We start from the raw sequence: 16,115 nt of genomic DNA on the forward strand, positions 1-16,115 counted from the left end.
AGCGATGTCGTCTGGTGGCTGCTTGATGATGTTGCTTCTGTGCGACGCACATTAAGAGGACTACAACTTGGGCAACTGTTCAACCTTTTTTTCTGCCTAGTGGCTGCACAGTAATACCAAAGGCTCACGTATTAAATCAATTCTCAAAGAAGAAAAAGAAGGACGTTTTCACGCCAATTCTACTTAATTTTAGTTGGTTTTGTAAACGTAAAATGTAGTTTCAGTTAGTTTTGGTTTTTAATTGAAAATACATGTTTGTACTTTATTTTATTTCATCAACTAAAATGTTTTTTTCAATTTTAGTTACGAATCAAGTCAAGTTTAAGTTAAGTTTATTTATATAGCCCTTAATCACAGACAAGCCTCAAAGGGCTTCACATGTGCAAAATTGACAATTATTCTCAACGTCCCCTGATCTTAACTCCTGGGAGGGCAAGGAAAAACTCAAAGTACCCCTCCTGGGGAAAAATAAAAAAACCTTGAGAAGAGATCTCAGATGGGAGAATCCTCCTTCCAGGATGACCAGGCTGCAATGGAAAAGAAAAAGTAGATGTCCATATTCAAAGTGAAGAGCTGCGGGAAGGTGCCCTCAATTGTCATGGCAGTGTCTGCGAGGGTGGTGATCCGCCTCAGATCCCTCATCATCTACTGTATTTTTTTTAACCTTTATTTACCCAGGCAAACAATTAAGAACAAGTTCTTATTTACAACTGCGGCCTGACTTTTGAATTACAATATATTTGCATAGAATAACAGTGGGTGCTGTGGTGATTTTCACTGCATTTATTATTATTAGAATAGGATACTACTGTATTTTGGCTTACAAACATGACAGTAGGATAATTATATTATGTGTACACTGCACACCAGTTTACTGTTTAAATCTGCTGTTAACAATAATGTATCTGATTAATATCAAAGTCAAAGTCAAAGTCAGCTTTATTGTCAATTTCTCCACATGCCAAAGACACACAAAGAAACCGAAATTTCGTTCCCCCCTATCCCACGGTGACAAGACATGGCTCACAACAGACAAACAAGTAAACAAGTATAACAAAGCGTGCTGAATAAATAATGAATAAATAACACAACAACAAATAAATAAATAAGAGGAGCAAAAAAAATAAAAAATAAAAAAAATATGGTACTTTTCTGTAACACACTAAAGCGCTCACAATGGACACATTAATTATGCACATTCAGGTAGCAGTAAACTCCATATGTAGCCACAATGACAAATGATTCAGCTCGAGCAGGAGTCGGACAGCAGGTGTTTTTGGTTACTGCAATACCCGCTCTACCTCCTGAGCCATGGCTACCCCGTATTTGAATGTTAAATTGTGTATCGTCTTGTGCTTCTACTATAACATGCACCACTAAGCAGCTGTCTGTGCCAAAGTAGCAAGTTAAAGTGGACTGGCCATTTCAAGGTAGTGGCGGGAGAAAAAGCAATATTGTAAAGTTTGTAAATATCTTGTGTTACGTGTAGGTGTTTGTGTCTAAACCTGGGGGTTGAGAATCCTGGCCTCTTGAGATCGATATCCTGCCTGTTTTCAATGTCTTCCTGCTGCAACACCCCTGATTTAACACAGCTCATCAACAATCTCTGTAGAAACTTGATATCTTGATATCCTGTTCATTTGAATCAGGTGTATTTGAGTAATTCCATCTCCTCAGCGGCCTTTACTACTCATAGTCCTCTTTCCGTCCCTTAAATATGGGTCTCTAAGGCCCTTTAACTTTCTGCAGAATACTATCTCCTCTTACTGAAAGAAACAAAGTTAAACTATCTTTGACTAATGCTAATGCCAGTTTGGCTCACAGTACAACCAACATGAATATACTGTATTGCACAGTATCAAATTATGTTGTGTGGAACGCATTATATCTATGCAGTAAATTCTTGACACTAACTGGCTGTCGTGATGAAACTTTCGTGGTTGACGAAACACGCAAATATGTGGCTTGAGTTGCAAAACTTGAACTTGAATCGACAAAGAAGCAAACTGTTGCGTGTTTGGCCCAGCACAAATTGATGCATACTTGCCTTAAGAGTTTGTGTCTGTTGTGAACATGACATATACACTCGCTGTACTGCAATGCTTGCCAATAATGTAACTTAATTGTCACTCACTTATGGCAAATTTCGTGGATACAAAGTATTATTTATTATTATTATTATTATTATTTTACCAGGATGCAATCTACTAACACCATTTTTTTATTTTGTCGATCCCGATCGACATTTGGCACCGATATTAACCTCTATTTCAATACAACTGAATAAATGTGTGTGTGTTTATGTATGTGTGTGTACTTTGTTTATTTATTTTAATTTTTTGTTTCTGTTGGCTTAACTAGATGGCCATTGTTGCATATCACCATAGGCCTGTAGTGTCCCCTACTGGTCTTTTTCAGGATCACCTGCAACTACGCGGCACCCCCTGGCCAGTGCAGGGATCAGGAATGCATTCCCCTTGTCAAATACTGACAGGAGCCAGCTGGAAGCTGGCGGCTTATGACTTAGCTTGGGATGGGCTGCAGACGGTCAGGAGCGCAGGGTGTGAGGGAGGGACAGAGGGATGGAGGAGGGGTAAAAAAGAAAAGGTGGGCAGGGCTGCCTTGTAATCACTTCTGTCTGCCTGCATGGAGTATAGTGGAGGAGTAAAGACACGTTTGCTTTTTTTAATCTTATGGAGTAAATAGACACGAAGGACGTGGTTGTGCCACTTGTGTCATCTTGCAGTGTAAGAGTGTGAGTGTCTTGGCTGTAAACTCATTGGAACATGAGAGGAAGGAGGTTACTGTTGCTGCTGCTCTGTTTTTGCTGTGGGCCATGGCGGCTGACAGGTACAGCATGGTACAGCACTTCATGTACTGGAGCTAGAAAATGACGTGTTTGTATTAGAAGACATAACTTTGTCATACAGTATTACAAATAGTGCTCACTGGGTTTCCAATGTTTTCAAATTTGTCAAAACCTTTCTCTTGCTCTATCTCAAGTTTCTCAAGCTGTGATGTTCAAAAATTAAGCAACCAGCCCATACTACAATAATTGTATGACAGTAAAGTCAATGACCTTTCATTATTGTAAATTTAATTTACCCAGTTATAATTTGCTCTCTCAGCTTCCTCATTTGCCAATAACAAAACAACACATTGCCTCAATCAAATCTGCTTAAAAGGCAACATACAGGCAAGCTTGTCTCTGCATCTAAATAAAGAAGTAGGCTGAGCCAGTTTCCCACACAGCCAATGTTTGATTAGGGTTTATATGAATAAATTAACTGTGTGCATTATAAATGGATCTGAGTATATTGTTTGAATATTAATGACTAAAATGTTGGTTCTTTCAATGCAGGTGTGCATTGTGACGTGGACATTGACGAGTGTGACAGCAATCCCTGTCAGAATGGTGCCACATGTGAAGATGCTGCCAACTCTTATATATGTCACTGTCCCGAACCAGAAACTGGCCGAGAGCCATTGGGTGGGCGCAACTGCGATGTTGTTCTGGTTGGTTGTCAGCAGCACAATTGTCAGCATGATGGCATTTGCATGCCATTGCTGACAGCGTATGGCGATCATAGCTACACGTGCCTCTGTGGGCCAGGCTGGACGGGAGAACTCTGCAACACCTCTACCACCTTTTCCTTCAACTCAGAGGGCTATGTCCACATGCAGCTGCCTGTTTCTAAAAACAGAGGAAGGCAAGGTACTGATGACTACAACTATGGACTCAGTGTACAACTAAGATTCAGGAGCACTTTGCCGGACATGTTGTTGTACCATCGTGGTACCCTGGAACACTTCATCTCCCTGGAGTTAGTGCGGGGTTCCCTTCAGGCCAGGTTAAAATTTGGGAGATTGCTACAGGTTATTTATCCAGGTCCAGTCAATGACGGAGAATGGTACAGAGTCACCGTGACGATGGATGAGAGACTCATTATGTTTGTAGAGGGACCTGGCTGTGAGGAAGGATGTCAAGTGAAAAATCTAGTGTACAACCATCTTATCTTCTTCCAGTCAAATTCCTTTCAACAGCTGTTTGTAGGAGGAGCACCAAAGGAATATTTGGCACTCACGTTAAGTGGGAGGAATTTCATTGGCTGCATGGAAGACCTTCAAGTCGACTACAAACTGCTGATGCCTCAGGACCTCATGAGAGAGGATAACATGGGTTTGGAATTGGGATGTGTCAAAGAAGATGTGTGCCATGACGACCCTTGCAAACAATCTGGGTTTTGCGTGGACATGTGGGTTGTGGCCAAATGTCAGTGTCACCGGCCATACTTTGGCGAAAGATGCGAAAGAGGTGAGATTTCTTAGAGCTGTGGTCTTATACTGCCTTTTAAGATGTCTGATAAACTATCTGTAACTGTCACTGTAACTATCAATAGCTGTGGTAATGCAGCTTCAGGCAGGTTAGTTCCTGTTTATTTCCTAAAACAGACAAGCTAGAGTTTTACTCCAGCCATTTAAAAGTCATTCAGACACTGCATGTACATGTACATTACTGTATAATAATTTTAAACATTGTCTTTGTAGAGTACCCATCCTGGACCTTTGGTCATGAGAACACTACAAGCTATGCAGCCTTCAACATCAAAGAAACCCATGGAGAAAATTTCACCATCTCCTTTATAATGCGCTCTCTTAAAAAAAATGGCCTTCTTCTGCAATTTCGTCGAGGGGAAAGGTCCTACCTGACGCTTTACCTGAAGGAAGCTACTGTCGCTATCTACAGCGCTTACACCACACTCTTGTCGGAGGCCAAGTTCGTCACAGATGGAAAAGATAATTTGGTGACGATAAAAGTAAACTATGGCCACGTGTTCTTCCCCATAGCGGGGAACCATCGCGCCATAGGGAATGTGAGCATCGAGGCAGGGGATGTTGTGTATGTAGGAGGACTCCCTGTAGGTGAAAATGTGACTTCCTGGGGTGAAAAATTTAAGGGCTGTCTACAAGACATTCGACTGGATAACAAGCACTTGTCTTTTGTGCATTATAAAGAAGAGGTGGAGAGTTATCATGCCACTGCAGAGAAGAATGTTCTGCCTGGATGTCAAAGTGACAATTCATGCAAGGTACTGTGCACAAAGTATTAGATTAACTCACTTTTACGACAGTTTTACTGATGCTTTTAGTTTCAAGCATGTTGCAATGTTTCCGTGCACTCTGACAGTTGAACTGTGCTGTACTGCCTCAACCTGACATTGATCTGGTTGTGAATCCCTTTGATCTGTTTGTTACGTCCTAATCTGCTCTGCAGCTTGTTCTGAACCTCTGCAGTCATCTTGGGTTAGAGATTTTGCAAGTGAGCAGCATCTAATCCACGCACCTCTCTTTGTGTTTGTACACAGAATGAGCCCTGTCTCTATGATGGAAAGTGTCAGATTACCTGGAATGATTTCAAATGTGACTGTTCCATTAACTTCTCTGGACGACTGTGCGAGAGACGTTTGTGGTGTGTCGAGAACCCTTGCTTTGAAGGAGGGCAGTGTGTTGACCTATGGGATGGTTATGAATGTGAGTAGTATTTTGTCATTAGCTTCATTCATACTTAAAGTCACCCGAGGACAACATTTAAAAAGTGTCACTTAACATTCAATGGTTCGGACAACCAACCATTCAGAGACCATATACCGTATTTTCCGGACTATAAGGCGCACCGGACTATAAGGCGTACCTTCAATAAATGGCCCATTTGAAAACTTTGTACATATATAAGGCACACTTGACTATAAGACGCACCATTAATGCATTAATTTTCTGAGACAGTCCTGTATAGGGGCCGACCATTCGCACTGACATTCCACGAACCATTACCATTGTGAATGAATTTGTAAATATGTAACTATATCCTTTACTATATCCTTTGCAGATAGGTTGATATTGCAACTGAGAATCTGTTGTCAATTGCACTACCAGAAAAGTTAAAGATTAAAATAATAACAAATTATCAATTTTATGAAAGTTGGATTAATTTTTATTAGATGTATTAAGTTTGTTTTATTGTTGTTATTGTTGTATGAATAAGAAAGGTGCGATTGGTCTTTGTGACTGCAGTAAACAGGCCAGGTTGCATCATGTCAGATTTTTAATCCAAATCAAATCATTCTCCATTTTATCTTTTTTACTTCAACTTCAGACGCAACAAATTACTTTATAATCACAAAATAATGATCCATAGTCTTTTTGATTCATGATTCATAGTCTTCAGCGGGCCCCTTATGATTGATTTTATGACACAATGCTTCGGGCCAGTTTAAATTTAGACGCGGGCCGCATTTGGTCCATATATAAGGCGCACCGGACTATAAGGCGCACTGTTGGCTTTTGAGAAAATTTGAGGTTTTTAGGTGCGCCTTATAGTCCGGAAAATACGGTACATCCAGGAAAGAAATTCAAGTTGAGTTTCTTTAACATTTTATGTGAAAGACATTCTACAATGTCAGGAGTCTAAATGTAATTGCTTTCAATAGGAAATATAATTACTAGTCAATGACACCAGAATAAGGAAAAATACAGTAGAAAACAGCTCTCAGGGCTCCAGACTGCCCCTAAAATGAGACAGTGCGAGTGGATGAAAAATTCACTAACGTCGTCGCCACATTACAACCCAACAACGCTGCGTGCTAAAGACTAAAGACTTATTCATCGTAGATGTTTTAGGATTCCACCAACATCAACACACTTTAGAGCACTAGCTGTGTGGTTCCCTTCATACTCGAAAAATTGGTGGTTGCAGTCACCAATGTCAGCCGCTCCTCCCCTTTGCCAACATTAGGCTGGTCATGTCGAAGCAACGCTAATCGTGAGTGATATTTGTTTTCAATCTGTTTCTATGCCGGCACAGCAAACTATCTTCACATGAGCAGCGGCACCATTTGAAGACCACTGCCATTGAGTTAACAAATTAAGTACATCATTGAAATGTCAGCACGGACATTATTCTGGGAAGTAGTAATATTAATAATGTGTGTGTAAATGACATGCTTTCATTTTAGTGAGGTTTGTAAAAAATCAAAACCATAAACGCAATTGTGAGAACTAAATATGAAATATTAACCAAGATTCGAAGTTATATTTTCCTCTGTAAGGGGCCAGTGCTGCCCCTTTCAGGGCCACCACCCAAAAAGTCTTAATCAGACTATTTTCTCCCCAACAAACCTCATGTGCCAAAGTGGAAAATTCCTGGACTAGTCACCAGCCAGTCAAGAGCATGCACATCGATAGACAAACATTAATGCTCACTTTAACACTGTGTGAGTGGGAACCGAGTCGGGCAAAAAAATTCTATTCAACTACAAACATTCCTGTCCATACCTACAAGCACCCACTTTGAATGTGGATCATGCTTGCACTGCCGGTACAAACATTAATTTGACTTTTTTCATTATTAATATGTATAACTCATTTTACAATATTATTTTAATTTATATTTTGGGTTTATGTTGTGTTGAAACACAATAAAATGTGAACTAAAAACATTGTAATTCCTGCAAATATTTAGCAGTAACAGGGTGAAAATGAGGCAAATTGTAAAAAATTACTTTGCGAGTCAATTTACTGTGTGCACACCTGAATTTCCTTCCAGCACTCCAAAAATTTTAAGTTGGTGCTACGAGTAAAAATGTTAGTGTGGACCCCTGACTCTGCCATAAAGGCCAAACTGAAGGAAGTCTGTAAAAGATGGTGAATGTTTTTGTCATTTCACAGCACGTCAACCTCATTATCTTTGCCTCCCACAGGTTTAACTCAAGCCATTTTCCAGGACAATGCTCTTGAGTATTTTGCCAACAGATCCCTGTTGAGCCCAGTAACAAACATCATGATGGAGTTTAGAACACGCGACGACAACGGTATCTTGTTGAGGGCAGAGAACGGAGATGAGGTATTTTGTCTGGGTCTCCTTAATTCCACACTTCTTGTCAAAATGGACACTGGGACAAGTGGAGATCTCCTGGCTTTTACCAGCGACAGGACCATTGCAGATGGAGCGTGGCATCGCATCCGCTTGACCATGATCGACCCTGCACAATCAGTGTCCCGATGGTGTCTCACTGTAGATGGGCAGACAGCGGGATGTAGTCTTGGAGTTGGTGCCGTCCTCAACTTCCTTAATGATACCCAAATTTGGCTGGCAGAGAAATATTCTGGATGTTTGGGGGAAGTCCGAGTTGGTGGAGTCTACCTTCCAATTTTCAGCGTGCCAGATGCCCCTCAGACAAGTCATTTCTCCAGACTGAGTGGTCGTGAGCCAAACCTGGGATGCCAGGGTGCCCCAGTTTGTGACTCTCAGCCTTGTTTCAATGAGGGTGTGTGCCAGGACCATTTTAATGAGTTTAACTGCAGCTGCAACCCAGGGTGGTCGGGAGAACTATGTGAGGCTGAGATAAATGAGTGTTCTTCTGGGCCCTGTTTCTATGGCACATGTAAAGACCTTCTGGCAGACTACCAGTGTGACTGTGAGCCTGGATATATAGGAAGAAACTGTCAGGAAGAAGTGGATAACTGTTTGGAGTTTATCTGCTTGAACGAGGGGACTTGTGTGGAAACAACAGTAACTCATACCTGTTTATGCCCTCCTGAATACTTGGGCAAACGCTGTCAGTAAGTGACTCATCTTTGCCTTATATATATAGTTTTAGAACATGTTAAACTTTGATAGCATTACAGACTTTTAAATAATCTTTATTGTTTAAGTAGCTATTCCAGTAATAACTGACTTATTACTAGGCATGTATTGATTTTGATCATTATTGCCTTATACTTGGTCATTCGATACTGTTACTTCACTTGTTAGCACTACGCTAGAAATAGTTTGATTTTCTTCATTATAGCTTAATATCTTTATACCCCTTTGCCTTCACTGGTACACTGTGGGGCACAAAAATCCAAACTGTTTTATTTTGGAAGTTGTGACGTGTATTTTTTACTCAGGCTTTACTCGATTTGGATACATGATCACTAAGTTAAAAGAAAAGATTACTGAACTCCGATCCGATCTGACGGTGGAATGATCCATCCAATCCATTTGAACAACTTTTTTACTGCACAGTCAATCCCGAGGTATTAGGACAGGCCCGCAATACGGATATCCAAAATGCGTACAATTGATGCCCAGGGAATTGCATTAGAAAAAAAATACAAAGAATTAAACTATAACACCCCCCTTCTCTTTCTGTGGCCAAAAGGTGGCGATTTCCTCCAGCGGCCTGTGATGCCAAAACGGAGTGCCTTAATGGAGGAGTTTGCATAGGGGGGGACACTGGTGGCAACTGCACCTGCAAGCCAGGGTACATTGGAGCCAGGTGAGCATCTCACATTCCTTACCATACACTTGCTTAATTGATCTGTTCTAGTATTCTTGTAGAAAGTCACTCATCCAATTACAGTTCCTATTCATGCTAAGCTGGATATTATATAGTAATGCTTCCCAGAAGGTATTTCATCTTAAAAACAAACAAAAAAAGTGGTGGAAATCTGATGGTGGTCAAAAATACTATAGATATAATATCTTTATAATTATTTGTATTTTTTTTATAATTTATCTCAACATTGTGTATTTTCTTTAATCAGTGGAGTTGCACGGATATAATGTGTAGTCACATTCTTTTGAGTTTGCATATGCATATGAGGTTAAAATCTACATTTTTTTTCTTCGCACGATTAAATCTCTCGAAAAATGCTGTTGACAGAGGCTTAGACTTCTCACCATGTCAGGTCAGGAGAGTGTTTGTGAGAGCTGCTGGTGAAGGTGTGTGTCACTTTGTGTTGTATTAAAGCTCTGCTGATGTCTTTCAGGTGCGAGACAGAAATAGACGAATGTACGTCCAGTCCTTGTCTTAATGGTGCCACCTGTCTAGACAGACTCAACCACTTTCAGTGTGTTTGTGTGCCAGGCTATAGTGGCACACTGTGTGAAAGCAACGTAAGTAATAATTAAATATTTACATCAATTCATTAATTATCATTACAATTACAATTCATTGATTATTTCCTGAGACGCACGCACGCACGCACGCGCGCACACACACACACACACACACACACACATACACACACACACACACACACACACACACACACACACACACACACACACACACACAGCTAAGCCTCAATTTTTAGCAGAGTTTGGGGTCCAGAATTTGGGAATCCCATTATCCCCAAAAGCACATTATTTAGAAAGTCTTGTAACGGGACAAAAATTCAGAGCCCTGCATACGAGTGTATCGGGAAATTGCAGTAGGTAATGGATACTAAGATTACATGATGTTTGCATTTGGGGAATAACATCATTGTCCTGGGTAAAAATTAATACCATATAATTCACCATGTAGTTTTTGTTGCGTCACCTTGTCAAGAAGAGTCAAGAAGTCTATTTGGACCAAAGCACAACGGAGCTGCCTGGCGCCTGTGCCGCAGCTCAAGTGGCAAGAGTTTGTTTTGCACTGCACACTATTGGTATGTCTTCGCTCCTGTTCAGCAGTGTCTTCCGTGCGACGGACTAAGCATAAAAATATACCACCTACAGTTTAAAATCCAAGTGGTACCACAAGAATTGGAAATGTTAGTCCCGGTTCTACTAAATTCTGAGAGGGTCTGCTCGGAATGTTTCCAGAGCCTCATCACAATAAGAAAAGCAGGAGGTTGATTCGGACCGGCACTCCACACAGGGAGGGTCGGAGGTGGAATCGAATCAGCACCTTCCTAACTGTGAGGCGGACATGCTAACCAGCGCTCCACCAAGCCGGCCCCATTAATGCTGTGTTCAGTGGAAATTGTTATGGTTGTCGTTGATCTGGTTTATGATTTAGTTATTGTGTGCACCTGTGCTAATTTTCCCTTGTCTCTGTGTTCCTCATTGTCTTGTCAGTTTGTTTGTATTCAGTTCGCTGCTTTCTTTCAGTCCTTGTTGGTTTGATAAGTGTCCCAGTCACATTGTCTTGTTGCTGATTGTTTCGTTACTCAGCCAAGGGGTTGAGGCAAGTTGCTTTGTTGGTCTCAGTATTGCATCTCTGTTTTTTGCAGATAATGTGGTACTTTTGGCTTCATCAAGCCGCAAGGTTCAACTCTCACTGAAGTACTTTGCAGCAGCTGGAATGAAAATCAGCACCTCTAAATCATTGACCATGGTCCTCAGTCAGAAAAGAGTCGAGTGAGGTTACTTTGCAGGATGTTAGGTTGAGAAGGTCGGTCATCCAGGAGGGAGAGTCAAACCGCTACTCATGCACCTCAAGAGGTGTCAGATAAGGTGGCTCGGGCATCTGGTTCGGTTGCCACTTTGACGCTTCCTTAGTGAGTTGTTCGTGGCACATCCAACCGGGAGGAGGCACTGGAGATAACCATGTTGGTGAGACTGTCTCCAAGATAGCCTGAGAACACCTTGGGATTTACCCAAAAGAGTCGGACAGAGTGGCTAGGTAGAGGCTAGTTTGGGCTTCCCTGCTGTAGCTACTGCCCCAGCCACTCAACCCTTGGATAAGTGAGAAAAAATGGATGGATGGAGGTTTAAAATTGCTACCAAATCTTAGTGATATTATTCTCTCCGCTCAAATGGCACATTGCCTTGATGAATAACAATTTGCAGTCCTCCTCTAGGTCTATTACGTAGCTGAAATTCTCAAAATAACAAAAAAGATAATTTTAATCCGAATCAATAATCCCATTGAGGATTAAAATCAAAATCACAGCACTGCATTTACAGGTTGATATCCGGGAAATGTGATTGACTTGTAGTTACAACTTGATATATGGTCCTTTTAAATTTGAGAGGAGTGTATAAAAATAGGTGCCCTCATGTTGTCTTGCAGAAAAAGGCACAATTGGAGCGGATCCCTTGGCTGGTAGTGACTATCCCCATCACCACGTTATGTGTATTAGTAGCCATCGTAGTTATCTTTTTCCTCATCATGACGGCCCGGAAGAAGCGTCAGTCAGAGGGTACCTACAGCCCCAGCTCACAGGAGGTAGCTGGAGCCAGGTTGGAGATGGGCAGCGTCCTCAAAGTGCCTCCTGAGGAGAGACTAATCTGAGACCTGCAGCATCATATCAGTGGATGTGTGAAGAGAGAATTCCAAGGCTCTGTTGTGACCCATCCACTCAAAAAAAAAGAAGAAAAAAATAATGTGCGTCTGAATGAACTAAATGATTGATGCTCCACCTTGGAAAAACTACTGATGTTGAAACTCTATGGTAAAATCTGATCAGAGGAGAGGACATGATAAAAAATGTAAAAAGACAAGCTCAGTGTTTGAAAGATTTGGACTCAACACATTTCATTTATTCAACACTCGACGAAACCACTTTTTACATGGGTCATTTTCAGATGTCATCAGTAACAGAAAAGACACTTGTGTTTTTTTTCTAATCTAGATATTTTTTTATAAAAAATATCTCCCATGATGATACAGCCACAATTGAAGTCCTATTTTCAAAACGTTACTGATAATAAAAAAAAAATAGGCATTCATAGTACAGGCAATCTTAACTGACAGATCAAATGGTGGTGACAAATGGTGGTACGTGTATACATACACCTCTTGTAGTGATGGGAAAGTGAAGGTTACAATCTGCTTCATGAACCATTTGTATTTTTAACTCCTCTAGATACCACTGGTGATTTAAAGGAGGTTTAATAAATGACATGTCTGTGTGCTTTCAGCCCTATGTTAAACAGAGAGTGTGCTGTCTACCAGGTTTAATAAACTCAACAACTGGTTCACGAAGCATCTTGAAGCCTCATTGCATAAGGAAGTCTTGAAGTCTTCTTGCATAATTGTACAGATGTAAACAGCTTCATAGAAATCCTATGAGTGGCACATGGTCTTTCAACTTGGCAGATACAAGTGCATACATGATCTTAAAAAGATATTAAAACCATCACACTCTGGTATTTAAACAGTGCACTCATAATAGTAGTAAAGCCATGCTAAAGTTCCAACACTTTCACAAATTCATATACCTCATAAATAATGTATTTTGCTGTTTGCTGATGTGTAAATACAAAATGACTGCCAGGTGGTACTTCACCTCACAGACCCCTCTGGTGTATTGCAAAAAGATAAAGAGATATTCAGTAGTGGTATTAACGATAAAGTCAGTATGCGTGAGAGTGCACTGGTAAAACAACCAAAAAAAAGGATGATGCATGGTTTCATCGGCGAGAAAGAAAATGCCCTGCTGTCAGCAAAAGTGAATGAATTGCTTGCAAATATTCTGTATTTTTTTCATCTGTTTTTTTAACATCCCTTGTTTCCCTTAATCTGGTTCGAAAAATGTGTCCTAACCAGTCAGACAGCTATCTTTAGTTGTTGCTTATTTATTACACAATATCAGAAAAAGTTGATGTTATGTTTTACATATTTTTTAATACTGTATAATACATACATTACAGTTAATATGGTCGATCATGTTTAGTGGTAAACTGAAAGCTATGACTTTCAAACTAATAGATCTTAATTGAGTTTGTAGACTGTTTTTTGTCACTAGAGTTTAAATGATTAAATCTGGCCCGGTCGACTCTAATGTAAATTCTCTCTCTTGGAACAAAAAAGCATCAATGACGTTCACGGTGTTAATTTTTATATGAATTGTTGTAATGCTTTTGTACGTATCCCAATGCATTATATAATTAACCACCAGATATTAATATATATATACTATATATATATATATATATATATATATATATATATATATATATATATATATATATATATATATATATATATATATATATATACACATATATACACTGAAAAAATTATCTGAAGCATATTTAATATTATTTTGATGTTATACTGGTTTGAACTGTAATAAGTACATCTGGCAACATAGTTCAAACTGTTTGGCCTTAATTTATACATATGTCACATTAAAGTAAGTAACGAGACGGGCAAGTCAGAGGTTAAAGATTAGTATAATTTAATATAGATTTAATTACTAATATCAGAAGTTTGATCCTATTTGATGAAGGTTGAATGGTGTAATGAATGTCTTTTTTCTAGTAAGCACTGAATTTACACATTATTTCTTCTGAGGCACAGAAACACTACTCTGTAAATATGCACAGAGAAATGCATTTTCAGATCATTTGGTGGATTTCTGGGCCCTATTTCCATGCCTAGTATAAGTGTAGTGTAAAGTGCAGTCTAACTGTGCTCGTGGGCAGAGGTTTGTTTCTTTTAATATTTTGTTAGACGTGTGCAGGTCAAAGGGGGGCGTTTGCGCCTTTGTGGGGGGAACGTAGCTGATTTGCCATCCAGTAGAAGTGACAACCTTCATTCCCTTAAATTTAATAATAATAAAAAAAAAAGAGGTACATGTTCTATATAAAAATGCATGAAATGCATGAAAATACAGGGGATTAGCGCACACAGAGTACATTTAAAAGGACAGATGTAAAGTTGGTCATTGTGGAGTGGGCACTCAGAGATCGCCTTCTACCCCTGATCGTGCATCCAGCAAGCCAAAACCCGGTCTGTCAAATTCCGAAACACAGTAAATTAGACCCACCTCGCACGAAAGTGAAGATGTGACAGTTTTTGTGGCAAGCGCACTAGCTCCTGTTTAGGAAAAACGGGCCCTTTGACTTTTCTACATTTACCAAGTATGCGACCATAAAAGAAGCCAATATCACTATTTTTACGACAAGTTGGAATATTCCAATTGAGATCCGATGACTCAGGATGCGCAATTATACCAGGTGTGAACAGGGCCATTATTTGAACTCTGAATTTAGTGACACTGGATTTTTGTTTGTCTTTGTCCACTTTGTGATTTTTTTTTTAAATCTGTATGACCACTGAGTAGCATGAACAAAATCAAATTTAATGATGAGTAGGTTTAGAGATTGTCACACAGAAAAAAGGAATTTATTTCATTGTTCCAACTAGTGTGTCATGGTGGTCCCTTTTTACATGATGATGTGAGAATATGAGAAGACTTTGCATAAGGCAAATGATATTTGTCTGCGCCAACCAAGCATGACCATTTTAATTATGATATTTCAATATATGATCTGTATCAAACAGTCAGGCCACTATAACAGAAACTACAAATGAATTAATCAAAGCTGAGCATAATTAACTTTGTTAAAAATGAATATTTAACACAGCTCTTGAATTTAATTTGCATGTAGTCATAATGTTGTGGCTGGTCATATACGTACATGCCCACCTCAACATTGCCACATTTACCAACATAAGAAGACATGATATGCATTTCTTTTTACAGTTTAAAACAGTTCACGGGTGCCATGATAACAGGTATGTGATGTGTGAGTCAAAACGTGCCTGTTTCATGCAAATTCACCACTGCTAACACAGCACTATATCCTGCAGGCCCAATTTGATGGAGGGTTTATTGTTTACTTGGAACCTTCAATGTCACTTAGTTTGTTATACAATATGCTCACTGTGAACACACATTTGATTTTGTTGAATGCAGATTACAGGTTCTTCTGCTACTCATTGTTTAATGTTCAAATGTGCCACATGCAAGAGAAAGGATGTTTTGACTGTCAAACAAAAGAAAACCTGGTGGGAACTTAACCTCTGAATGACATAGAGAACTGCATATTGTCTGAAAATTCACTCATGCTTGACTTAAACCTCTAAATCAGGAGTGTCAAAGTCAAATGGACGGAGGGCCAAATAAAAAAATTAGCTACAAGCCGAGGGCCGGACTGATCGAATGTTCATTGAAATTTTTTTAAATGACGCATATAGTCTAGTGAACCTAATTGAACCTACTGAAAACTTAACAAATATATTCCAATATGATCAGATAAATAAAGCAATATTTTCTTATGGCTGTGTCAATAATCTTTAATTTTCAACAGACACAAACGACAAATTTCCTTTATATAAAAATCCCCATAACATGAACATTAAATGAAAGAAACCTTTATTGTTTAAGGCACCATCAGTAACCTATATTTTATATTTTAGCAAAAGTGGGCTAAATTTACTTCAAAGAAAAAAATAATAGCAATTTTCTATCATCCACGCAACTGAAATATTTTTAAAATGTAATTGGATTGAAATACAATAAAATAAAGTGCAAAAATCTATTAATCAAAAGTAACATGCAGTGAAAAC

The 16,115-nt window shown here is 39.4% G+C and overlaps 1 protein-coding gene across 3 annotated transcripts in view; it reads left to right on the forward strand.

Annotated features, from left to right (window-relative positions):
* Nucleotides 1–16,115, forward strand: part of LOC148398399 (protein crumbs homolog 2-like) — a 49,484-nt gene that overhangs the window by 19,347 nt on the left and 14,022 nt on the right. Inside the window, exons 8-14 of one of the 3 annotated variants that reach the window (XM_088376910.1) lie at nucleotides 3,362–4,315; nucleotides 4,549–5,090; nucleotides 5,367–5,532; nucleotides 7,758–8,619; nucleotides 9,204–9,320; nucleotides 9,814–9,940; nucleotides 11,826–13,667. In XM_088376910.1, the coding sequence (XP_088233036.1) occupies nucleotides 3,362–4,315; nucleotides 4,549–5,090; nucleotides 5,367–5,532; nucleotides 7,758–8,619; nucleotides 9,204–9,320; nucleotides 9,814–9,940; nucleotides 11,826–12,047 (2,990 nt within the window). In that variant the 3' untranslated portion in view covers nucleotides 12,048–13,667. The other 2 variants (XM_088376911.1, XR_015858717.1) reach the window with 2 other exon arrangements.

This window comes from Syngnathus floridae, chromosome 5 (genome assembly GCF_059516105.1).
Source record: "Syngnathus floridae isolate MCC-2025c chromosome 5, RoL_Sflo_1.0, whole genome shotgun sequence".
In the NCBI taxonomy this organism is placed as follows: domain Eukaryota; kingdom Metazoa; phylum Chordata; class Actinopteri; order Syngnathiformes; family Syngnathidae; genus Syngnathus; species Syngnathus floridae.